We start from the raw sequence: 27,097 nt of genomic DNA, 5'->3' as shown, positions 1-27,097 counted from the left end.
GAACAGGGCTTTATCACACATTTGGACTGGTCCTATGACTCCTGTAAAAACAAGAATCCTTGTCAGCACTTGTGTTAAAACAGTTTTCATTTATTACAATAGTTTAGTATTTATTAAATGATAAAATATAATATTTCAAGGATGTAAATGACCCTGCATACTACAGCAACAGCCTGTGTGATGTGGCAAATATCATGAGACAGTACTGCAATTTCATGCCACAGTGATATCATCCCTGGTAACTGAATTTGGATGGAAAAAAAATGTATTAGGGTGACAATGACAAAAGCATGTTGTACCAGTATGAACTCTCAGTCTGTCAGCAAATGTAAATGAACAAAGACTTGACACTGAGCTGTGTTTCTGTGACTCAGCAAATTTTCATATATGCCATATTATGGAACATGTGAGTATGTTTGTTATTGCAGAACCTGATTTTACCAAGTGATTTTACCATCTTTGTTGACCCTGGAACAACATTGTGATTAACCAATCAGATTTGAAGAACAAGTTTATAGATTTTGTGAAGTTTACACATACAATCACTGTTAGATGCTTGTACATCAGTGTCATTTATCTATCATTTTCTCTGATTTTAAGGATCACTCATGGTTAAGGTTAGGTTTAGGTGTAGGGATATGGTCAAGACTACATTTTTTGAGTAAAATGTTGTTCCAGGGTCAACAAAATATGTTGACGTAGGAACACATCTAACTCAGCAATATCAGGACGTACGTTTGTTATTTGATCAGCTCCCTGGAGACCAGGTGTGTAACCTTCAATTTTACACCTGCCATAACCTTTTTCAGTTTAGTAACACCAGGTAACCAAAATTCCAGCTATTTCCATTATATTATCCTAATTTAAACAGAATATTCACCATATTGTTCATTAAATTTTGTTCTCTAAAATAAAAATGACCAACAAACACCAAAGGTTGCAAATTAAAATGATACATCAAGTTTAGAGAATAAAACCACAGTCAGTTTAACAGGAATGAGTAAGTATTGAACACTAACCAATCCATTCCACCAATCAAACAATCAAGCACAAGGCCACACACCTACAGTCTACAAAAACTGTATCTACATGATTAATTTTTGTTGACACCTGAAACTGGACAGTGGATTTCTAGATCCCAGTGTGCTGTGTGTTGGACTGGCAGGGTAAATGATCAAATGTTGTTAAGTTCTAGTATTTTTGTAGAAACTCTGTGTGGAATTTTTTTTTTCCATTTTAATAAAGTATTTAAGAACTTAGGTGCATCTCAATAAATTACAATGTCGAGGAAAAGTTCATTTATTTCAGTGATTCAACTCAAGTTGTGAAACTCGTGTATTAAATAAATTCAGTGCACAGAGACTGGTGTAGTTTAAGTCTTTGGTTCTTTTAATTGTGATGATTTTGGCCCACATTTTACATAAACCCACCAATTCAATCTCAACAAATTAGAATATGGTATAGAATATAGAATATGGAACTAATTCAGTCTTTGTGCATTTAATTTATTTAATACAAGTTTCACCTTTGAGTTGCAGTGTTGAGTACTCGAGACCCGGACTCGGTCCTGAACTCGGTCTCAAGACAGTATTGTAATGGTCTTGGTCTTGTCATGGACTTGTGTGCATTTTGACTCTGTATTGACTCGGACTTGAACATATTAGGAATTGGATCTGACTTATTCCCGAGTCCACTCGAGTCCCAATCAAAATATTTCATTATTATTACTGTATGTTAATATTTCTTTAAATTGATGTATGATTGACACACACGTTCAATGATTGGTGATTTTCTTGTGACTTGAGATGTTAGCGTCAGTGCAGAGGCAGAAGGACTCAGGTCAGGATGTCTCATGAACTATGGGAATACATTAACTTTTTAAAGCGTCTGTTACATCATCTATTATTCAGTTTGCATATAAGAGCCACAAAGAGTTTGTGTGTAGTAACTCTAAAAAAAAGAAACATTGTGATATGTGGCCTTTTTACCCTTAACTGATAATATTTTTTAAACCTATATCACGTAAATAAAATACATTGTACATGTCATGTTATATTTGATATGCTGTTTGAGTATGGTGCAAATTTTATTGTTTTCACCAAACATTTTACATACTGTTGAAGATTTCTTTAGGTCTTGTCTCAGACCTAATCTCTCTGTTCTTGGTCTTGACTCGGACTCAACCCTCTCTAAACTCGACTCGAATGAGCCGGTCTCGACTACAACACTGAGTTGAATTACTGAAATAATTTAATTTATCCACGACATTTTAATTTGTTAAAATGCACCTGAATAAAATTCCGAGCCAAGTTTTGTGCACTCAGAAATAGCTGACACTACAGTTGAGATTAGCGACTGAAGGCCAATAATCTGCAAACCCGATTCCAAAAAAAGTTGGGACACTGTACAAATTGTGAGTAAAAAAGAATGGAATAATTTACAAATCTCATAAACTTCTATTTTATTAACAATAGAATATAGATAACATATCACATGTTGAAAGTGAGACATTTTGAAATGTCATGCCAAATATTGGCTCATTTTGGATTTCATGAGAGCTACACATTCCAAAAAAGTTGGGACAGGTAGCAATAAGAGGCCAGAAAAGTTAAATGTACATATAAGGAACAGCTGGGGGATCAATTTGCAACTTATTAGGTCACTTGGCAACATGATTGGGTATAAAAAGAGCCTCTCAGAGTGGCACTGTCTCTCAGGGGTCAAGATGGGCAGGAGATCACCAACTCCCCCAATGCTGCGGCGAAAAATACTGGAGCAATATCAGAAAGGAGTTTCTCAGAGAAAAATTGCAGAGTTTGAAGTTATCATCATCAGCAGTGCATAATATCATCCAAAGATTCAGAGAATCTGGAACAATCTCTGTGCGTAAGGGTCAAGGCCGGAAAACCATACTGGATTCCTGTGCTCTTCAGGATGGCACTTCATCACATACAGGAATGCTACTGTAATGGAAATCACAACATGGGCTCAGGAATACTTCCAGAAAACATTGTCGGTGAACACAATCCACTGTGCCATTCGCCGTTGCCGGCTAAAACTCTTATCGGTCAAAAAAGAAGCCATATCTAAACATGATCCAGAAACGCAGGCGTTTTCTCTGCGCAAAGGCTCATTTAAAATGAACTGTGGCAAACTGGAAAATTGTTCTATGGTCAGACGAATCAAAATTTGAAATTCTTTTTGGAAAACTGGGACGCCATGTCATCTGGACAAAAGAGGACAAGGAGAACCCAAGTTTTTTATCAGCACTCAGTTCAGAAGCCTGCATCTCTGATGGTATGGGGTTGCATGAGTCCGTGTGGCTTGGGCAGCTTAGACATCTGGAAAGGTATAGCCAAGTTCTAGAACAACATATGCTCCCATCCAGACGTCGTCTCTTTCAAGGAAGACCTTGCATTTTCAAACATGACAATGCCAGACCACATACTGCATCAAATACAACATCATGGCTGCGTAGAAGAAGGATCCGGGCACTGAAATGGCCAGCCTGCAGTCCAGATCTTTCACCCATAGAAAACATTTGCCACATCATAAAGAGGAAGATGCGACAAAGAAGACCTAAGACAGTTGAGCAACTAGAAGCCTGTATTAGACAAGAATGGGACAACATTCCTATTCCTAAACTTGAGCAACTTGTCTCCTCAGTCCCCAGACGTTTGGATACTGTTATAAAAAGAAGAGGGGATGCTACATAGTGGTAAACCGGTCCTTGTCCCAACTTTTTGAGATGTGTGATGCCATAAAATTTAAAATCAACTTTTTTCCCCCTTAAAATGATAAATTTTCACATTTTAAACATTTAATGAAATCTATGTTGTATTCTGAATAAAATATTTAAATTTGAAACATCCACATCATTGCATTCTGTTTTTATTCACAATTTGTACAGTGTACCAACTTTTTGGGAATCAGGTTTGTAAATGCTATCCATAGGCCTATTTAATTTTTCATATAGTTTTCAATGTTTAAGAAATTATACCGCATATAAGTGTATGCAGTACTTTAGGAAAGCTTTAGTAACAAAACTATCCGCTGCACACTGATCGAACGGGGTTGAGTCTGGTCAGTACCTCTATAATTGAAATCCTGAGGGGAAACAGAGGTTGCTGTTGGAAGAAATCATTGAGATTGAGGTCAGCAGGGGAGCTCATCTTGTTGTCAGTGCAGATCCTAATGTTTCTGTATAGTGATAACACTAAAGCCAACATGACATCACGTCTTTCTGTGTTCAGTGTAAACCAAAGGATCTTCCTCAGATTTGGGGTATGTGTAAAACTAGAGGCCTAATATATAATCATCAACCGCATCACTTCATACTCAAGATAGCAATAAACATTAAAGCTTACTTTCCATTCTAAACAATGGAGCCCCACCCCAGGTTTACATAATGCATTTACTAATAATCATGTTTAAGTAAAATTAACATATTTAGTTCAATTCTAAAATTTAAGGGTCTGTATTAGTCATATTAAACAAATAATTACATTTTCCCTTCTGCATATCCTCCTGTAGTAGTAAGTGTTGTTATCAATCAGAAGGTCAGTCAATATGCAGTGCATAGTTTCGGCACCAGACGCCACACGGTCTTACATATAGTTTAATCATTACCTTTTTCTAGGACCGAGAGAATACACACCGGTTTGTTGAAAACAAAGAGACCAGTCAGTCATTCCAGCCAAAAATGTTTATTCATCTAATTCACCTGGTTAAAACCAATTAGTGTACATTAAACACAAAAGCATCAGCTTGAGGACTAAAAAAAAAAAAAAAAAAAAAAAAAAAAAAAAAATTCACAAGACGACCAATCAAAAGAGCTAGATATAGCCTCTAAATGTTAACCTTTTAAGCGTCTAAAAACTTGCATTAGAGCATCATGACTACATGATTTGTTCTGCTTACAGTATAACTGAAAGCTTTGTAGCATGTAGATGATCTGAGGGCATCATTTAGCTGCTGCCTCCATCCAGGGTGTGCTTGTCAAACAGGTATTCTGCCATCCTGTTTTTGCCAGCATCCATCTTGGAAAGGTTGGTGATGTGGTCACCAAGTTTCTTGATGGCCTCAACCTGCTCATTCAGGTAGTGAGTCTCCAGAAAGTCACACAGCTGTTGGACAAGATAATATAGGAGATGTTAGGATGCTTAATTCAATACATTAAGATGTGATAGATGCAGTAATGTACATCAAAACATGGCCTTAAAAACTCACATGAGGGTCTCCCTTCTCAGAGGCGACCTTATGCAGATCCAGCAGAGCCTGGTTGACGTTCTTCTCCAGCTGAAGAGCGCACTGCATAGCAGTCAGTCCATTGTCCCACACATCACGATCAGGTTTCTGAAGACAAAGAGAGCCACGTCAGTGAGCACGTGATACCCCTCCCCCTTCAATTAAAATCGACTCTTGCAAATATGCATAGATCTAGAGCCAGATTTGCACATCAAATCGTATTTCAAATGCATATACCTTTACGTCCTGAAGCATGATGCGTCCCCCTCTCTTGTTCTGGAACTCCATGAACTTCTCAGCATGCTCGCGCTCCTCCTCGCTGTTCTCCTTGAAGAACTTGGCAAAACCAGGAAGAGCGACATCATCCCGTTTGAAGTAGTGAGCCTGTGAGGAACAAAATCATCAAGGAAAAGATTAAAAACACCGAGTCGCGCTCGTTCACCGACTCTGAATTGCATAACGTTACTGTCGCAACCAAGAAAAAAAGCCAAAACACGTTTTAGCATATGGATAAAAAGAAAAAAGATACTTGCCATGGAGGTGTAGGTGTATCCAGCGTAAAGCTCCAAGTTGATCATCTTGTTGATAAGAGCCTCGCAGTCACGGTCGTAGTTCTGGCGAATCTGAGAATCCATTTCGGCGGAATTTTATAGGTTTGTTATCAAAGTGTTGGTAAAAAAAAAAAAGAATAAATATCAAGTAAGATGTTTTCGAATGGAATTTCCAGCGAGATCAAGGTTCCGTTCAATCACTGTTGAAGCAAGAACCTCTGCGAATCTTCCTGAAACTGTGAGGCGTAACCTGCGCCTTCGTGTTTATATACGCTCACAACACGTCAGTGAAACTGAATCCAGCCAATCAGAGGACGAGCTGAGTGACGCGGAAGTGGTAAACAGTCAGCTGAGAGTCAGCAGACAAAGGAGATAAGATATGTGTTACCCTTTTTCATAATGGAAAAATAAACCCAACAGAAAACGATATGATATTCTAGTTTTTATGTAAAATAATAACGTTAGACAATGTCAGTCCTTTAAGAACAGTATATTCCATGTTTTGTAATTGTGTATAGATTACACCAGGGGTGTAATGTAATTTATTACATATTGAACGAAAAAATCTTAATAGATTGTATTAATTAATATAAAAACAATGAACAGTAAACCCTTAATTTATTTACCTTTAACGAGAATGGAAAATGTTCAGTAGCCTATAATCAAAGACTATAGAACACCCTTTGGTATAATTTAGTAAACCTTTTGTATAATTCAACATGTTGTTTCAACCCGACACCTGTGCCACATGGTATTTTAACAGCAAACATTTAAGGTTGAACCTTAAACTATTTACAAAATAATGAAATCACACTTGACTTCCTTGGCACACCTGACTTTGTTTGCTCGAGTCAAAAGAGCAAAGTGTGTTGAATTAGTGAAATGAAAGTCTATTAAGGGATTAAAAAAAAAAGTAAAATTCAGTAGCATGATGTTAATCTAAAAATCATCCTAATAATAATGTTGAATTTGCTGTGCTGCGTATGTTACATTATAGAAACGGAAACCATGGTGTGGTAAAATCATGGGACAGTCTTCCAACTATATGGAGCTCAGTTTTTATCCCTTAGTAACTACCTTCATAATCGGATGCAAAGGTAATCCATCAGGTGACAGTGACTTAGCATTTTTGCACCATAATTTGCACACGAAACCTCACTTTTTTTCAGCAATAAAACATGTCCACTCACAAGACGTGTTATTTTACTGTGTCACTGTGACTCAGCAGCATTGCACATTTTCACTTCCTTATGCATGACGCTAGCACATTTGGAACTTGAACAGGGTGTGGACCAATGTCTTCATGTCAGCTTTTGTAGTAAACAGTTCAATCAATCATTATAGTAATTTTATATCAGTATTTTTCATATATAAGACTTCTGGTAGTTATGAGAATGAGATGGTAATAGTAACTATAGATAATAAAACAGTAATAGATAGTAATGAGAGTAATTGTCTATTGTTGAACAAAGAGACCTACGTAAACGTATAACCTAATGCTCTATGCTACTTTTTAAGTCTTCTCAGATTTTTTGCTAAAGAGCAATTGATCTGGGAAACATCTGCTGTGTAAACGCATCTGATAAACGCATTAGATAGGCTACATTCTAAATCATAAACACATTTAAGTTATTTTTTTAATGTTTATTTAACATCTGATACAAATGACTAAAAAAATAGCAATGGCTATGGCTCCGTACAACACAGATATGTCTATTTTACCTTTGCTTTTACGTAAAATAGACATCTCTGTGTTGTACGTGTACTATCAAGGGTGGGTAGACATTGTTATTTTTTTTAGTTAAGTAGAACGGAGTACCACTAATTTTGGGCCAGTTTTCTGATCATTTAATATTGGTTTAATCAGTTTATTTAAGCACTCTAAACAAAACATATTGTTAAATGATGTACCTCACACACACTATAAATGACAACAAGGAATGTATGATAATGTTTTACAATGACAAAAAAAAAAAAAAAAAAGTACAAATAAACAAACTTGAATTGAATATGCTTGCGAATGGCTACTAAGCTAATAAGCTACTAGTCTGGTCTTCCTAGGCAAACATGGCTAACACTGCTTAATACAGCATAAATATGGCCAGGGCTTAACTTATTTTTCTTAGATTTTGACTTCAGCAGAATACGACAGGGTTTCGTTTTCAGCTGGGTCTGCACCATAACGTCTTGACCGTCTATATCTTTCTTCTGATTTTAGCGCCAGTTTGTTCTCCTGCTCATTATTTACTGTAGTAGTTTCCAGGGTGCGAATTATTAAAATGTATTATTATTATTATTATTATACTCAATAATTAATGTGTTTTAAAATATAGCAAAGTAAAATACTTCAAACAAAATATACTTAAGTAAAAGTAAAATTACAGATTTAAAAAAAAAACACTTAAAAAGTACACAAAAACTACTCAATTACAGTAATGTGAGTAAATGTAATTTGTTACTTTCCACCTCTGAAATGTAATAAATGCTTTATGCAGTAGGGATCCAAATACTTTTCCAGACCACCGCCTTCCTCCAAAGCTCTTCTTGAAGAGAGGGATTTGAGCTGGTCCAGTTTTGTCCTGCTTCCCTCTCCTCCTCCTCTTCACAGTGTAACCACAGACGTTTAAGGGGACTTACACAGGAGTACTGAAGAAACTGACAGCCCTGATGAAAAAAAGTTACATACATACAACAAGATGAGTGCTGCCAGAATATTTTCCTTGTTCAAAAGGAACAGTTACGTAGAACAACATCTCTGTAAATGTATGCCCCTGCCAAGGTCAAATACACATTTCTATTCCCCAAATCTATCAATGCCTATTTGTAGTCTTCCATTTTAAGAAAAAAAAATTAGCTCACCTCTTTACTTCCCCAGTACCAAATGCTTTGAATCACACTGTGGTTGGCAAGTGCCTGGGCCAGCTGATCCCTGCCCCCGGTTATAATACTGACCAGACCTCCGGGGATATCAGAGGCCTGCAGGACCTTTGAGCAAAAAAAAACAGAAGTCGAATACATTACAAACAAAGAATTGCAACGTGAAGATTAATTGTAAAATCGTGAACATTAATAGAGTCAGCCTGAAGGTTAAAGTGTTGGTGTAAAGCGTCTACTGCTACCACTTAAAACATACACATATACAGAAATGTGTTTATTTAAAAAGTAACAAACCTGTATAAATTCAAGAGCTGGAAGAGGGTATTTTTCACTTGGCACCATGATAACGGCATTACCCATAGCAATAGCTGCCCCTAGCAAAGACACCAGAGAGAGCAGCGGTTTGGAGTTGGGGAGAATCACTCCCAGCACCCCTAAAGCCTCAGGAGATGACAGGGCGGAACCAGACTGGGGCAGGAACTTTAATGAGAAGAACATAATTAGAAAGCAAGCAAATAAAATCTTGGGTTAACTTGCCCTTCGCAGAGAGCTTGATTGACAGGCGATTTGACCAAACATAACTGCAAATCAAAAAAAAAAAGACAGGAGTGTAGATTAACGTCAGTGGAACTGAACTTGAAAAATGTGAATTGATTTCTTTCCGCGGTTGAAACCAGAGGTGGAAAGAGTACAAAAATATTCTACTCAAGTAAAAGTACCATTACATTAATGAAATTTTACTTAAGTACAAGTAAAAGTACCAGTCTAAAAATCAACTCAAGTAAAAGTAAAAAGTAGCTCATTTAAAATTTACTCAGAGTAAAAATTACTTAGTTACATTTTAACAGTGGGAGGGAGTCAAAAATGGGACAGGCCAAGGGTATCAAACTCACTTCCTGGAGGGCCACAGTCCTGCACAGTTTAGATTTAACCCTAATTAAACACACCTGATCCAGCTAATCTAATCATTTAGGTTTATTTGAAAACTACATGATATGTGTGCTGGAGCAGGGTTAGAACTAAACTCTGCAGGGCTATGGCCCTCCAGTTTGACACCCCTGGGATAGGTCTATTAATCTCAAACTAGTTGTTTTTAATTAAAGGAATCAGTTATTTAGAATAATAAAACATTTGGGCTGTTACCAGGCAAATCAATATTAACAAACTCATCTTTTAATGCAGAGGAAATGCAGAAGATTCATTGGAAGTGGCATTTAGATGTATTACACTGTTTAGTGCAGGACAAGAATGCATTTAACCTGCAGTTACAAATGCATGAATAATGTTTTGATATACAAGACATAAAATGTTGAATACTCATTTGAAATGATAAGAAATTAATTATATAAAAAAATCAAAAGATACTTTAAATGTGAAATTAAAATGGCCAGTATGTGTCAGCAAGTCACTGTTAAAAAGTGAGTCATTGCGATTGAACCGAATCATTTAAACGGTTGATTCATTCAGGAACTAAACACTGTCACGTTGCTTTGGTGGCTGTGTTTGGAATTATTTTCTGTTGTAGAAATAGAGCTAAAAAAGGCAATATAATGTCTAAAACGCAAGTCTCTTAATTAACTTGTTTACTGAACTGTTATATATATGTATGTATATATTCATGATGATTTTTGGTGGAAAAGACGGCCTTCTTTGTGTGATTTTGATTAAATATATGAAATTATATAAATATGTGAATTTTCTGCCCCTATATCTTCAATTTTGTGATCATTCTGAATGCACTTTAGGAGACTGAATCACACAGTGAAAGAACGCACTATAAATGCGCGCGCACATCATTAAAACAAAAAATATGATATTATCGCAGACGATATATATAGCACACTCCTCACCACTGTCTTTTTGGCTAATTTGTGTAAAACCTCTTGCTAAAATGTCAAAGCTTCATTTTAACCACCAATGCAACGATGCAATTATTTAGCTTAGCTCTACATTCTTGCGAAGGTTGATGTCTTGTCGAGATTTTATAAGCTGCTAGTTTGGTCTTCCTAGGCAAGTACAGCTTACACTGCATAATAGAGCATACATATGGCCAGGGGTTCACTTCATTTCCTTCGAGTTAAACTTCAGAATATGACGGGGTTTCGTTTTCAGCGGTGTCTGCACCACTAACGCCTGTTTTGACCGTCTGCATCTTTCTTGTGATTTTAGCGCCAGTTTGCCCTCCTGCCCATTATTTACTGCCGTAGTTTCCAGGGAGCGATTTATTTTTTTTGTTGTTTTTTTTTTACTCAGTAATTAATGTGTTTTAAAATGTAGCGAAGTACAATACTTTAAACAAAATATACTTAAGTAAAAGTAAAATTACAGATTTATAAAATTACTTTAAAAAGTATTAGTACACAAAAAAGCTACTCAATTACAGTAACGCGAGTAAATGTAATTCGTTACTTTCCACCTCTGGTTGAAACATGAAACCTTCTGATGTTTGTTCATGTCTATTTCATTTCTATAACTAATAGAGAGGATATGATCAGTTCCCGTGCCGCCTAAACTGAGGCACTACAGTGATCTGTCACGACACATTAAAAAGCCACAAAATGGTATTTAATGTTTCAATTAAAACAAAAAAAGACAAAATTTGAAAGATGTGACTTTGTGTCATATCAAAAGAAAGTGGTTATGCGTTGCCAGTGTCCTCTTTGCTCTGCAATGTATTTTTCACTGTGTGAGAACATGGTTTGTGGCATGAGAGCACCATGGCTTATCAGATGTAGCAACAGTAACTAAGCCTGGCAGTCTTTTTCGAAGGGTCAGTTGTGCAAACATTCATATACTAATCAATAATATTGTAGGTCCTTACTGGAGTTCCACCCTGCTCTTTATCAGAGCGTGCAGCCCAATCAGAGAGCCTGGAGATGCTAAGCTGCACCTCTTTCTCTGCCTCTTCTAATGAGATGTCAGTTTGAGTCTGGATTGATACAGCCATGTCCTGCCTCCTCTTATCTAGACTGTCAGCAAGTGAATAAAGGGACTGAGAGCGTGCAGCGGGGCTTTTCTTCATCCACCTGCAACAACACAAGGAGCATCACAATAGTTTTGTCAGTATTTTATCAAAAACTTTGACCTACTTTTTTTGGTCCATATGTTTTATCCTCATGGTAACTTTCCCATATGCTCCTACCCTGGCTGGATCTTAATGGCGGCCTCCACTGCATTCCGGACATCCTTCCTGCCTCCGTCTGGACAGTGAGCCAATATAGCGCCCCCAGGGGCCAAAACTGACCTGCTGTAGCCCGAGTCAGCTTTACGCAACTGACCACTCACGAGCTGCGAGTAAAAGCGAGGGACACTGTGAAAGAGAGGAGGAGAGAGAAATGGGTCATAGAAGAAGACAAGAAGAGGTCTGAGTTTAGCAGACAGCAGTAGTGGTTATTCAGCCACATTTTATACATTGGTCTCAAGCCCACAGCTCTGCACAGTTTAGCTCCAACCCTAATCAAACACACCTGATCCAGCTAATCAAGGTCTTCTGGATTACTAGAAACTTCCAATCAGGTGTGATTTGATATCAAATCAAACATCACGTTAGGTTTTTAACATCAGATTGATTTGAATATTTGACAAAAAATTGGTCTTTTCAACATCGATTGCCCACTGGGTATGTATTAAAATACAGTAACACAATTAAATAATATAATTCATGTTACACAACAGAAGAAAAGAAAAAGGGGAAAAAAAGGAAAAATCTAAATCAGTGGATGAAAGCCTGGGTGCATTTTACAGATTTTAGTGACTTGATGTCTATGGTGCAGAGAGGAATTAAGTAAAGTGTGAGGAAGTAATGAAGTGCAGTGACCTTTATTACAGGAAGCTGATAAAAAAAAAATCATTTTCAAAGAAAGAGGAAAGCCCCACACAATCTGTTGCTGGTAGTGCTGCTACAATACCAAGACAATCAATCAAAAATATTTTGATTTCAGTACAGGGTCATTCCGTGTCAAAAAACTGAAAATTTCCCCTGAAAAAGATTCAGGTATAGTTTATGCTCTGTGTTCTGCCCTGACTCACGCAAGCTCATCAAAGCAAACTGCCTTGACTTTGATCGCAGATGGACACCCAACTGGAGCTTTGAGCAATCACTCGTGCCAATCCAAAAATCTGGTTTGTGTGCGGACTCTGTGCCCAGAACTTAGCAGACTGTGCGGAGGACAAAAATGATGTCACATGGATTGTCCGCAGGCCAGGGCAGAATTAAACAAGAGAAGTAAACTTCTGGCTTAAATTGAAAATGGGTCAAATTCAACAACTTGCACATGGAGCCACAATGAGATCCAAATATATGTGGGCCTTAAAAATTAAGATACCCAAGAGGTTTAAGAACCAGAATCTAAAAGGATATTGAGATTGAAACATTGAAAAAAAAAAAGGAAAAAAAAAGAGGATTTTTTTCATATATGGCATTTGGTATTATGCTATCATCAGGACCTTAATCTAAATACTTATTAGAGGTCGACCGATATATCGGCCGGCCGATATATGTCATTTTTTTATATATCGGCATCGGCCGATATCCGTGTTTAGTAGCGCCGATTTAAAATCAGGCACGTCGGCGGGCAGCCCCGTGTTATTGGTGCGGTGGAAAGTGCTGCTGCTGCATGTGAAGCACCCCAAGCCAAAACTTTTGGAAGATTCAACAACTGTCCTGGGAGATAAAGGTAGTCTGAGAATTTCACTCTGTAAATGGGGTGGAGAAGTTGACAGCTTTAACAAACACTGCAGCGTGACGTTACCAAAGTAAACTGTCTCTGACGTTACTCCGCCCCGCTCACAGACAGCACCGCGCTCGGAGAGACAGCTGTCCTGGAGCTGCCCAGAACCGTGAATCACATTTGTTCGGAAGCATCGTTTGATGCAGACAATAACCAGTTTTCCATCCAACTCATTTGTATTTAGGGATGTCAATATTCGATAATTTCCATGATCGATCGTCGTTTAAATTAATGATCAATTAATTACTTTAATGCTGCAAAATGCGTCTGCTGCGGTATTATTATTATGTGCAAAAGCCACTTGGAAAAAAAGCTTTCTCATCCGAATTAAAGGGGTTTTAGTCTGATTAAATTCCTAGTAGCAGGACTGTAAAATGATTAGATGTGATTATAATCATTTGATAAAATGAAGAGAGCGCGCCATACGTTGGAGATCATTTTACTTTGTTGACTGTTTCCCGTCAAGGAGACCGCTGCATGCGCCTCTTTTAATGCTTTCGTGGTGCTCGTTGTATTTTAAAACGCATCTGCAATGTTTTCAAATGACACACTATAGTAGTGGTGCAACGGATCATCATTGATCCGTTCGGATCAATATCTTCGGTTCGGCACACAAAAAAAAGTTGCGCATGTTTAGTCCACACTCAGTGGTAATGGCGAGCGGAGGAACGGAGGAGCTTGAACGGCCGGTTCATTTTAGATTCCCTGTCAGATATAATGATGAGGAAAGAGGTTAGAGTGAAAAGATTGTGCCAGATCTTTATGAACAGGAGAAGAAAAAAGTTGTGGATGAACTATCCCGAGCATCCTCTGTTGCGCTCATGACAGAAGGGTGGACGTCCAGGGGGACGGAGAGCTCTGTGACGATAACTGCTCACTTCATTACAGCAGACAGGGAGATGAGAAGTCGGGCTATTATGTTAAAAAGAAGATATTATGTGCACTTGATTTCATATATTTTAATTTAATAATTTAATGTTAATAAAAAAAGACAAAACGAATGTTTATTTGTCTTGGCCTTTTTTTTTTTTTTGCTGATCCGAAAAATGATCCGATCCATACGAGGACGAGGTTTGACGATGTATTTGGAGGTTATTGCTCACGTCTCGTTCTGCACATATCCAAATGTTTCCATATTCGCAATGTATCTGAATGTTAAACTATAATATTTTTTATTTATTTAATGTAAACTAGACGGAAAGATCATCCTCTACACATGAGCAAAAACCTCCTTGGCATAACAGCAGAGTGGACCGGTATACTACGGTCTATTTAAACTGACCAGTTTAACCTTTTAAATGTTTGGTTGACTATACTTTATTTTAATAATGAACAGACTGCGATGTAAGTTTGAAATTAGAATGCACTTTAGATGTTCTGTGTCATTTATACCAAACACAAATGTTGCTGGTTGCTAGTGTGTTTGCAGCACTACTGTTATTTATTTTTTATATATTTTTTTTTTTATATTTTTCAGATTTTTATTTTTAAAATTGTATTTATTTAAATGTATATTTAAGTTTACATTTATGTTCCAACAAACTTGAAAAAATTCTACTTAATAAATGCTCTAAAACTTTTATGTAAATATATATATATATATATATATATATATATATATATTACCTGTTTTATATATTTAATACTTGGTCAGTTTATTGATTTTGTTTGGTTAACTTTGGATACATTTTTTATTTTAATACCGTGCAGTGCACAAAATTAAGATTCGAGAGATGGTTCAAGTCAGTGCTCAATAAATGATGATAAGTTTAGAAATGTTGTGCATCCACTTATTATTAGTGTGACATTTTAGCATGCAAATGAAGGGGAAAACTTCAAGATATCGGCCCTAAAAATCGGCAGCACATATCGGCCATCGGCTGACCCTGACCTCTAAACATCGGCATCGGCTATAGAAAAACCCATATCGGTCGATCTCTAATACTTATCAATACAGACTTTTGATGAACAAGATCATTTTTTGACATATCAATTTATGACACCAAACCACTGAACTATGAGCTTCAACACACCCACCTGGAAGGATCCAATCCTTCGGGTATCATGAATTTGGAAGCTGCTGAGCCAAAGCCAGCATAGTTGATAGAGCTGGGACTGGAGTGAGGGAGGGAAGGTGAATGTGACGGCCGAAGGAACTGATACAGACCCTACAAGGGAACAAAAAGCACAGAGGAGTCAGGAATTCAGAACTGGCCACCAAACAAGACCATAAAACCAATCAGAAATACAGTAGAAAACCCAAAGGAACAGAAACAATAGCGCAGACAGCACTGAATCCCATTCTCAGTACACGAAACTAAGCATGTGACCATTTTTATAATATACCTCTCTGCCTCCATCGGTGCAGTTCCCGCTCTCCCTCCGTCCACACAGAGGCAATGCAGGATCCATTACAGAATGACAGTTCACCCAAACCAAACCTACACACAGACTGTAGAGAAAGAAAGAGAGACAGTGAGGGCAGTAAGAGATCAAGATCAAAATAAAATCAAGGTTGTCCATATACTTGACCAAGCATGTATGTACCTCTTTGCAGACTCCAAAGCCAAAGTCAAATCTTCAGTCCAGATGGAGGCCGCCTGACCATAAGGACTGTGGTTTCCTATACACAAGCACAGATCACAAAACTTTTAACTTATATTGCAATGGCATTAATATAATATGTACATTTGTGAAAACATTCCATTAAAAGCTGCAAAATAGAATGATTTTCACTGCACTCAGACAACAATGCGTGCCAATGGAAATAGTCAACTCTTTAGCTTCATATAAATCAGTTCTTTTTAACTGCATCCTCACCGAGTGTAACTCCCTCAGCAGAGCTCCTGAAGGATATGAGGGGCAGCACAGGGCCTGGAGGAGGTGAAATCACAGACTCGCAGGAAGGAGCCGATCCACACAGTACAGTAGGGGGGTAGACAGCACCAGTTCCAGGTGGACATGACTGGATCAGCTACAAGATGTAAAACCACAAGAAATCAGAAAGACGAAAGCATTCGCCCATTAAATGCCAAAAAATGCATCCTAAAATATTTGTCAACATTTAAACTTAAATGTCCACACACTGTCGCCCCCTTCTGCTGGGCCTCCTGAACTGCAGCATCTAGAAGATTCCTGTCTGTCGCGATAGCAAGAGGAACACATTTCATCCCAGTCATTCTCAACTTCAGCCTGGCCACAACACTGTCCAACACTGATTCCTGCACACAGAGCACCCACTGGAACTGGACATGAGAAAGAGAGAAGCAGGCAAAAAGATTATTATTATATTTGTTCTATACATGACAAGTGGTTTTCAATCAGTGAGCACCCCTAGCAGACTACAGCGGTACTGCTGAAGCGCCACTAGTTTTATTTTAGAAAATAAGCACTAATAACAAATAGTATATATATATATATATATATATATATATATATATATATATATATATATATATATATATATTAAATATTAGCTACCCAATTATTAAATACATATAGAAATACCACATAACACACATTTTCCTATGTTCTTTGCTGAAAACTTGGAAACTTGTAAAATATTTACTATATTGGAATAGATAAGATTTTATTTTTTTATATTCTTGAGAAATTTCTCATGCTCTCCAAGGCTGCATGCGTTTGATCAAAATACAGTAAAACAGCAATATTGTGATATTATTAAAATTTAAAAGAACTATATATTTATTTTTACATCTCTTTTCTTCTTGAAGGCCAGCTCTATCACGCCGTCCACAGCACTGTCGAGGTCTGCTGAATCAAAGATGATAAAAGGGCACACCGAGCTGAGAGAGAGAGAGAAAGACATGGGGACTCCCCAACCAGCCACTGCTTTAGCCAGGGCTTCTCCAGTCTGTTGTCTTCCACTGTAGGTCAGGTAGCTCACTTGTGGAGTTTGAGCCACTGTGGCACCCAGTGATGCTTCACTGCCTGTGACCACATTCAGTACTCCAGCAGGGATCTCAGCCTCCAGAAACAACTGAGCCAACAGAAGGGCAGGCAGAGCGGTAGTCTTGCCAGGCACCACAATTACAGCATTGCCTAGAAAATAAATAGACATACATATAAATAATAGTTAACCCGCAGTTTGATTTCCCCCCGCACATCTCATTCAGATAGGTTTACAAGTATTTTACATTTATGAGCAAGAACTCCTAATGAATTGAGCTGTTTTAAATCATTAAAGCAGTTAAAGTCGTTAAATGCAGGGTTATAATTAATGTTCATTATATTTAGAACTAAAACCATCAACAATAGTTACTTGAAATAAAAAGTTAACTGAAATAAAAATAAATAATATTAAGTAATTTTATTTCATCTAGTTGCCAAGGGAACACTTCTCATTTACATTTAGTTGAACTTAATGTACTAAAACAACAAAAATAAATTGCTTAAAATGAATATACACACAGACACACTGAAAACGAAAAACAAAATGAAAGAAAGTAACTAAAAATGGAAAATATACAAATGTAAATAATTCAAAATATTATAGTCAATTATAACATAAAAATGTTACTTAAAATAAAATAAAACTAAAATGAAACCTAGTAATTTTAAGCTATTTGCCAAGGCAACATTTCTCCGTTTTATTTAACTTAATGTACTACAATAGCTAAAAATATAATGAAATGAATAATAATAATAATAACTATATAGATGTTTAAAAAAAAAAATCAAACGACAAAAACAAAAAGTGAACAAAACTAAATAATGTTAAAATGGAAAACAAAAATGTTAATGATTCAAAATATTTTATTAATAAAAACTGTAATACTATCTTTATGATACTAAAATAACACCAGTTAAATGTAAACCAATGAAAAAAAGTTTTAACAATAACACACACACAAACCCCACAATTGTATAGGGATGATGATTTTTTGTATTTTCATTCATTTATAATGTTTAGCATTACCTTTAAATGTGAGACATGTTATTTACGTGCCATTAGTGCTGCATCTGCAACAATGCAATTTTTGGAAAGTGCCACAGTTTTTTTACAGTCAACACTATTAACACAAGTTAACCTTCAAATGCCTAAACTGCTGCTGTCAGCAAGTTATTTAAAAAATAACTAAATTTATTTCTTTTTTCCCCTCTGTTTTTATGTCACTTCATTTATCTTTTGAAAGTGTGGGAGTATATGAAAGTATCATTATATTTTTCATATATTATGTATCATATCATGTTTTAAGAAAAAGACTCACCCATAGCTAGAGCTGGTAAAACTTTAAGCAGAAGAAAGTAGACAGAGCAGTCATCTGAAACAACCACTGCCACAACACCTAGTGGACAGACAAAACATGACATGAGACTCTTAGTACAACCATGCCTCCTACTCACAACACATTTTCAACAAGTTCTCTCTCACACTCACACACACACACACACACACACACACACACACACTCACATACCTTGTGGGAACCACTCAGGCATGAGCGTGTCTCGTAGCTGAGCCCAGCTGGCATAGTATTGGGCCAGTCTAATGAGCACAGCGGGAGAGACAGAAGACTGAGAGAGCTCACACAGCTCCGACACACACTGACTGTGTCTCTGCAGGACACTCGCCAACCTGGGGCCCAGACATATATTAATAATGATTGTCACATGATGTAACATTTATGAGATTATTCGGAGTAAAGCTCTAGTACTTGAGTAACACTTTGGCTCTTTGGAAACAGCTCAGTTCACTCCAGGTTTTGAAGGCTCCAGCCGCAGATGAGGCAGCAGACGCAACATCCTCAGCTTTAGCACAAACAGTGCTGCAGACCACCGCTGCTGTACAAGGACAGGAGGAGGAGAATATCATATCACTCCATGGAAGATAATATAACAGATCTAGACTTCAGGAAAAGATCAAATATTGCTTACCGTTGGCATCAGTCACATCTTGGGTCTGTCTGTCTGCAGGGCTGGAAAATTTCCCATCAATGAAGAAGCCAAGAATGCGAGAGTGTTTCTCCAGCCATGACTGAGAGAATGAAAAAAAATGGACAACTGTTTTTTTGTGTTTAACTGGAATGAATATCTCATATCTCAAAATTAAGTTCAAATATGCTGAAAATTCAAATGTCTCTAATAATTCAAACAACAAGCATGTTTGATTAAAGTAAGCAGACTGTAGTTTGGTTGTTCCTCCTCTCTGAGGGAACCAATAGAGAGGCTTTGAGAAAACAGGGTGAAGGTTGCAGTAGATCATTCATAGAACATATAGCTTGCACAAAAAACATGAAGAGTTAACCATTGTGAACTTTGCTCACAGCACTCAAAGGGGTAGCGTGTGAGAAAATTACATTTACTTTGTTACTATCTGTACAACTTTACTTTGGCTTTTTATAAAGTGTGATATAAGAAATATAAACATTGCCAAGCTCAGTCACTTTTCACTTTAATTGGATGGCAAAAAGATTAATGAATGGCAATTAATGTGAATGGTGACTGAAGCTGTCAGTTCATAACCTTCTGCCGAAGATGCTCATTTGTGTTTCACGTGAGAAAACAAGTCATATGGAGTTGGTGCATTTTGAGGATGAGTAAATGACTGAATTTTCTTTTTTAAGCGAACTACTCCTCTGAGACATCAATTGTTTTTTAATGTCTATTTACAGCAAGAGGACCACCAGCAGCATCTCATCACATGCTTCTCTCGTGAGCTGTCTGTATCCTAATGTGCAGTCACATGTAAATTATTGTAACTAGTGATGGGATTTATGGCTCTTTGAGGGGATCCGGATCTCCGCGATCCGTTCCTTTCAAAGAGCCGTTCAAAAGAACGGCTCTTTTGGCTCTTTTTAAATATTTAGTCAGTTTTAAGAAGCCAGCTTGGGGGCATCTCAGTTTATCCTGGAAATAATCACTGGGAGGAATGATGAGGTGAGATTTGTAGCCAAATAATTAAAACTCAGATATCACACACCAATATCTGAGTTTGAATTATTCTGAAATATTGATTATTACCTCATTTGTCATGTGTGGACTATATTCCATAGGGTTGCACAAATCCCTCTGCTTAGACAGTGACATCACTATTTTGGATTTACCTTTAGTACAAAATGTGTGTGTGTGTGTGTGTGTGTGTGTGTGTGTGTGTGTGTGTGTGTGTGTGTGTGTGTGTAAAGCTACGTTGACTTATGTTATTCATACAATACCTACTCAAATAAACATCAAAAACAAAGCCGGCTGCAATGAATTTCTGTGCAAAACAGCTTTTACTACAAACACTTTCACACAAGAACATTGTTATCACACAAGAACATTTTGATAGAAAACAAAAAATATTTAAAGTAGATAAAATTAGAATAAATAAAATGGAAATGTCTACATACTACATACTATTACTACTGTAAACTTTGCAAATAGGACATCAGCCCCTTCAAGTCAATGAACAATAACAAAGTGGGCTGCAATGAACATGCACAACTAATAACTAATATCATCACGCTATAAAGGGTTGGCCTGCGCTGTGTGCGCCCCTCCCCCTATAACTGTTCTGTCTCGCGGAGGAGGTCATTTGTGTGCATCTGTGTGAAATACGCATAGGAAAAAAGAACGACAGAAAGAACGGCTCCCCTCCAGCCGCGACTCGGCTCCCATCGTTCATGTTTATGAGCCGTTCAAAAGAATCGGTTCGTTCGCGAACGTCACAACTCTAATTGTAACGCAGGGTGAAAAGGTGGCAGTGTTCTGTGGCACTTTAAATGATACATAAATATCAAATTGATGAGTCAAAGTATTAAATGCATTTTATTTGACCCGCCAACTGTAGCACTCTCTCTGTTCTAATTTTATTCTTTAAAAAAAAAAACGTGTCCCTTTTAGACTTGCACTCATTTACTTCTTTTATTCTTAATAAAAACTAACACTAGTTTTCTAATCTTTCTGTATTCTGTCGGTTTTCTTTTTATTTATTATATATAAAAAAACTTGCTACGTGTACTGCGTTAAGCTAACTAAACTGATACTTGTTATAGCACTTGCATATCATTGCTCTTTTGTTGATTTTGATTGTTTCCACTGTCCTCATTTGTAAGTCGCTTTGGTTAAAAGCGTCTTCTAAATGAATACATGTAAATGTAGAATACAAAGTTCATTTACCCCGAGGATTGCTTTACCTGTGCAGTTGCTGAGCTCGTGCTGGATGGTCCATACTCCATATTTTGAAAGATGTCGTGCACAGTCTTTGTAGAAGTGCCTGCCATAACAATTTAACCTGTAGAAATAAAGAATGTTTCTGACTTCTGAAAAATATGCTAATTCAAAATAAAATAATAATACTGAATATATTGATTATTTCGATAAATAACAGCGATCAAATGTGCAAAGCTGCCAGTTATTATAAGCAGTACATGACGAATTCTCGATAGCAAGAAACACGTAAATATTAAACCAAACTCAAAAGTGCATTCAACGTGGTCTTACAGAGGTCCACGCTGGTATTTCTTCCTTGGTTGTAATGTGTTGCCAGATCGCTCAAGAAAATCAGGCAAAGTCGTATTTAACAGCAATCACCAAAAAAACGATTATCAGCGAACACTTTTTTCTGATTTGAATGCCTGGATGGGACACCACAGAAAAAATTATATATATATATATATATATATATATATATATATATATATATATATATATATATATATATATATATATATATATATATATATATATATATATATATATAATTATTTTCAAATATATGAAGACTAGACATTGCGAAACGTTAAATAAATTGTTTTCACTAATACTTTCGTAACAATATAATTTAAAATAATATAGGCTTCTTTAAATAATAAGAACATTTATTATATGAAAAACACAACCTTTTACTTCCCGTATTTATGAGTAAACTTGCAAAAACACTCGCAGAGAAGTTTAAGCGGACATGGCAACAATGGTTGTAGTCTAGAATACTTCAAACCAGAGCCTGTCTACGGGGAGCCAAGCGTGTACGTCTGCAGACTGCAAGACGGGGGCGTAACTTGAAGTGGGCGTAACTTGAAGTTCAAATCACACAGAACCACGCGAGATCTCAAAACGATAAGTTGTTGGCAATATGGCGGCTTTAATTAGGGCACAGAGTAGAATCAGTAGAATATTGATTACGTTTTAAAGGAGGAAGGGGTTTTAGGCAGGATTTGATGCATGATGTGTGTGTAGATATTAATGTTAGGGGACAATTTGAGAGATGTGTACGTTTTAGTAGGAAAACTGATCATCTGATCTACACTTCGGAACAGAAGAGGGCGGTAATGCACCAATAAAATGGATACCAACCGCCGTTAATCTGGAAAGACGAATATGACAGTTTGCTGTGAGAGACAACGGTGAGAATATTTTTTTCCCCCGAAATAATTATTTAAATTGAAGTGTATAAGTCATTTTCATACAGTGGTATTGTTTTTGGAGTTAATTATTTATTAAAACTAAGGTCTAAAGACGGTATCCCCCAGGTTTCACAGGCTTAATCTAAACCCTGTCTGTGACCTACATAATATAGCATATTTGTGATTTTGCTGTAAACATGTTTTATAATGCATAACTAACAGGGGAGCTCCATTACGTACACGACTCAATAGTGGATTTACATAAACCATATATACTTCCTGAAGACTTTTACTAAATGTCTATTTATCATCTGATAATGTTTGATAAGTATTGTAGATGAGCACATCTAACAGACATGAAACAGGTGTCTGAGTGATGTGTGTGTGATATTTTGTAGAATTAACTTTTGTCAACACTGCTATAGATGAGTGTAAGTCATGTAAACAAACAAATCTACATAAAGTAACTAAACATAAGTTATGTATTTTATTTGTCCATTTACAATATTGATAATTTAAGGAACATTTGTGTTGGATAAAAAGTGAGTTACATCAGTTATTAACTCAACATGTAAATGCAGTATATCACAGATACATGACAGAGGAGACTGACTCTTGTCTGGATGTTACAGGGACAGATGAGACACACGTGTGTTTATCTGCTGCAGAGACACTGATGAAGGAATGCTGCCATCAAAAAGGATTCGTGTAAGTACACTACAAAAATAAATGAAACATTTTAAATCTTAAGTTGTATTTTATTTTAATTAATGTAATTTTAAACAACTATTACACCTCTTTTCTTATTCTTGATTTCTGTGCATTTGCTGCAGATCTTTTGTGGTGGAGCAGGACCTGCAAGGAAAGGTGAAAAAAAGGGAAAACCTGAAACAAAAGAATAAAGTAATGACTTTTTGTATTGTGTGTGTATTTTTCTAGGACATGAAAATGTCTGTAGACTGGTGTGTGCACTGAGGATGGAGAAGACCACAGCATCATCCTGTAAATGATCGAGAGTCACAGATGAGACGCTCCTTCACTCCTCCTGCCCTTTACTGTCTCATCAGGACCAGATGCTGCTAGGGCTTCTCCGATCACGATCGGCCGATCGTTATGCGCATCTCGTCAGTAAAGCCGGTTCTCTAATCAGCGGTAAATTCCATCAGGTGCGTGATTTCACATAGAGCAGCTGTTACTACACAGAGCCTTTATTAACTGAGAAGCTGTGCAAATCCACGTTCATTTTCAGAGTTTATTTGCGCAGCTTCTCAGTTAACAACGGCTCTGTGTAGTAACAGCTGCTCTATGTGAAATCACGCACCTGATGGAAAACTGTTTGTCTGAATGCACTGTAAGTCACTTTGGATAAATGTATAATTTATTTATAAATTTGAACTACTTCAGTGGTTTAGCCCACTACAAAAGTAATAAATCAATGCATGTACTTGTAAACTCTGTGTAAATATTTTTCAGGTAGTCGTGCTCATGGGGTGCAGGCACACGAAAGTTTGGAGCAGACACAGCAGTCAGATTGTCCTGCACGTTTTCCCCTGCTCTAGCTTCAAGGTTGTGTGGATCAGAGAGCCGTCATCAAGGTCTTCATCCTGTTGCTCAACGACATCCCCATTGAGAAGAGTGAGATTGTGAAGCACAGCAGCAGAACTGTATCAGCTGTGTTCAGATGGCAGGACGATGTTGGGTTCACCATCTGTAAATACATGTTTGTTAGAACAATAAGTTTGAATGAAGCTTTGTATCATGTGTTGTTGACTTGTACATGTATGCATTTATTGTGATGCTAACTTTTATACATTGTTTTAATCATTTAGACATGTTTTTTGTTCTCAGTAAATAAAATATATATTTTATTATTTATATTTTATTATTTATATAATTATATTATATAAAATAAATATTTTATCCATTCATGTATTAATTGCTTGACTGAAAATGGATGTATTCACATCGACTGCATTTGTTAACATTTGTCATGTATAGCTATGTCACAAAAGAAAATAAATTTAGCTTCTTTTACTAAAATGTAATTTTAATTTTCATCTTCAGTTCTCTCTTCACAGCAGTTCAGTCAGTGTACAGTTTGAGTAAATGAATTACTCCTGGATATTGGTTTGTTTTAACTCAGAGGGAGTGTCAGACACATAAAAAAAAAGTTAACAGCTTAAGTCATTTGTGGATTAATGCGTATTGGAGACGCGAACCGTTTAAAACGATTCAGTTCGATTTGGTGAACTGGTTCAAAAAGATCCGTTTACATCGAATGATTCGTTCGCGAACCGGATATGACAAACTGCTTTGTTTTGAACTCTCTCTCACAACAGACACAGAAGAGAAGACAATGATGAATAAATCCGTAGTTTTTTGCTAATTTTGGACCAAAATGTATTTTCGATGCTTCCAAAAATTCTAACTGACCCTCTGAGGACACATGGACTACTTTGATGATTTTTTTCTTACCTTTCTGGACATGGACAGTTTAAACCGTACACACAGTTTCAATGGAGGGACTGGGAGCTCTCGGACTAATTAAATCTAAAATATCTTAAACTGTGTTCCGAAGATAAATGGAGTTCTTACTGGTTTGGAACTACATGAGGGTGAGTTATTAATGACATAATTTTCATTTTTGGGGGAACCAACCCTTCAAGTCCTATTGTACCGAATTTTAGTTGCAGTACCACCAGAGTTCCATGAGTGCAAAATGAATGGGAGTCTATGGGGCTAGACGGCTAAATTTGTCCCTTTCACCCGATTGCCGTTGAGAAATCTCAGATCTGATTGTAGGTTTTGCAAGTTCAATATGGGTTATAGGTCGAAAGTTGAATGAACGAGTACTTATGTCCTTTTGATTTCTTACAGGTTGAGTTGTTGTTGTCCATAACATGCTAGCATTCTGCTAATGAACGTGAATGTGTATGACGTCATTGACATTTTAAAAGACTTTTTAAAGCAAATAAGTGACTCTAAAAAAATCTAACACCCATCAATGTGTAATTTCTTTGCATTTCCTTTAGAATACAACATTCAAATAGCTAGACAAAAAATTATATCTTGAGAAAAGTGGATTTTGAGGGGTATACCGCCATTGACCTCCATTCATTCTGCAGTCGTCCTGTGAATCAGAGTGGAACTGCAACCAGTTCAGAAGCCGGAAGTGTAGTGAAAGTGAAACTTCTCGCCATATTAGACATTCCCTGGTCAAACTAAACTCCTCCTGATACTATTTGTATTGTAGACTACTCATCATGCACAAACATAGACTGAGCTGTCATTAATAATAAGTAATAGCCTACTTTAGAAATGCCCAGGACTTTAAAGTAAAACCATATTCGTTATGGCAAATATATCAGATGGATTTCCTGAAGGAGCATCTAGGCTGTGTCTCATTTCGAAGGTTGCACCCTTCGGTCGCATAGCGGGGTCAAGTTGGTTTTGTTTTCGATATTCGTGACACATTCAGCGGTAAACGCCAATAACTCCAAATCGAATTGCCCTAAAAAAATCTGAGCAGTGTGACCGCCAAAAGGGCAAAGTTGATCATGTTTCACATCCTTCTTTTACTATATTTTCCCTCGATATAATAAACACGGCCCCGTACAAGCCGTCGCAATGTGCAGAAAGCCGGGAGAGAACGCTCTCAGCAGAGCCTTCAGTTAGGGACCGTGGGGAAAGTGCAAACTTTCTTCGTTTTTTGCTATAGCTCAGTAGGCGGTGTTTTTGTAATAGCTTTTTAGTTAAAGGGCATTTAGACATGAAACCAGTGTCAATCAGTGTCAATCAATAGTGGGGGACAGTGGACATTTTTAACAACCTTTCTTTTTACCACTACTGGTGGAAAAGGGAATTGCATGTCCAAAATTAACCTTCTTTTTGTAATAACTTTCTACAGCAGGAAGATAGAGACATGAAACCAGTGTCAATCAATAGAGGGAGAGAGTGAATATTTTTCACATACTTTCATTTTACCCCAAGTGGCTGATTAGGGAATTGCATGTCCAAAATTAACCTTTTTTGTAATAACTTTCTTCGGCAGGAAGATATAGAGATGAAACCAGTATCACTCAATAGAGTGAGAGAGTGGAAATTTTTCACATCCTTTCATTTTACCCCAAGTGGCTGATTAGTGAATTGCATGTCCAAAATTAACCTTTTTTGTAATAACTTTCTACGGCAGTGAGACAGATACATGAAACCAGCGTCAATCAATAGTGGGGGACGGTGGACATTTTGCACAACCTTTCTTTTTACTCCTATTGGTAGAAAAGGGAATTGCATGTCCAAAATGATGCTTCTTTTTGTAATTACTTTCTACAGCAGTGACACAAAG

The 27,097-nt window shown here is 36.9% G+C and overlaps 2 protein-coding genes across 3 annotated transcripts; both read right to left on the bottom strand.

Annotated features, from left to right (window-relative positions):
• Positions 1–4,910: 4,910 nt before the first annotated feature.
• LOC132145560 (ferritin, middle subunit-like) lies at positions 4,911–6,047 on the bottom strand. Its single transcript, XM_059556683.1, has 4 exons — positions 5,781–6,047; positions 5,485–5,631; positions 5,230–5,355; positions 4,911–5,126 (listed from the first exon to the last, which is right to left on the bottom strand). The coding sequence occupies exons 1-4, from the start codon at positions 5,880–5,882 to the stop codon at positions 4,968–4,970; spliced, it is 534 nt and encodes a 177-aa protein (XP_059412666.1). The 5' UTR covers positions 5,883–6,047; the 3' UTR covers positions 4,911–4,967.
• A 2,051-nt stretch (positions 6,048–8,098) lies between these two features.
• Positions 8,099–21,878, bottom strand: LOC132145524 (aldehyde dehydrogenase family 16 member A1-like). 2 transcript variants are annotated; one of them, XM_059556630.1, is made up of 17 exons: positions 21,851–21,878; positions 21,544–21,641; positions 19,304–19,403; positions 19,084–19,210; positions 18,847–19,004; positions 18,637–18,714; positions 17,121–17,467; positions 16,492–16,650; positions 16,226–16,379; positions 15,953–16,028; positions 15,752–15,857; positions 15,443–15,573; positions 11,818–11,985; positions 11,497–11,701; positions 8,970–9,155; positions 8,658–8,783; positions 8,099–8,462 (listed from the first exon to the last, which is right to left on the bottom strand). In XM_059556630.1, exons 2-17 carry the CDS (start codon positions 21,628–21,630, stop codon positions 8,286–8,288), a joined length of 2,385 nt encoding a protein of 794 aa, XP_059412613.1. In that variant the 5' UTR covers positions 21,631–21,641; positions 21,851–21,878; the 3' UTR covers positions 8,099–8,285. The 2 variants fall into 2 exon arrangements, with proteins under 2 accessions (XP_059412613.1, XP_059412622.1); XM_059556639.1 differs by having other exon boundaries at positions 19,084–19,207; positions 21,853–21,862.
• Between the last annotated feature and the right edge of the window lie 5,219 nt (positions 21,879–27,097).

This window comes from Carassius carassius, chromosome 1 (assembly GCF_963082965.1).
Source record: "Carassius carassius chromosome 1, fCarCar2.1, whole genome shotgun sequence".
Classification (NCBI taxonomy): Eukaryota; Metazoa; Chordata; class Actinopteri; order Cypriniformes; family Cyprinidae; genus Carassius; species Carassius carassius.
This window is presented reverse-complemented; position numbering and strand designations above follow the sequence as displayed.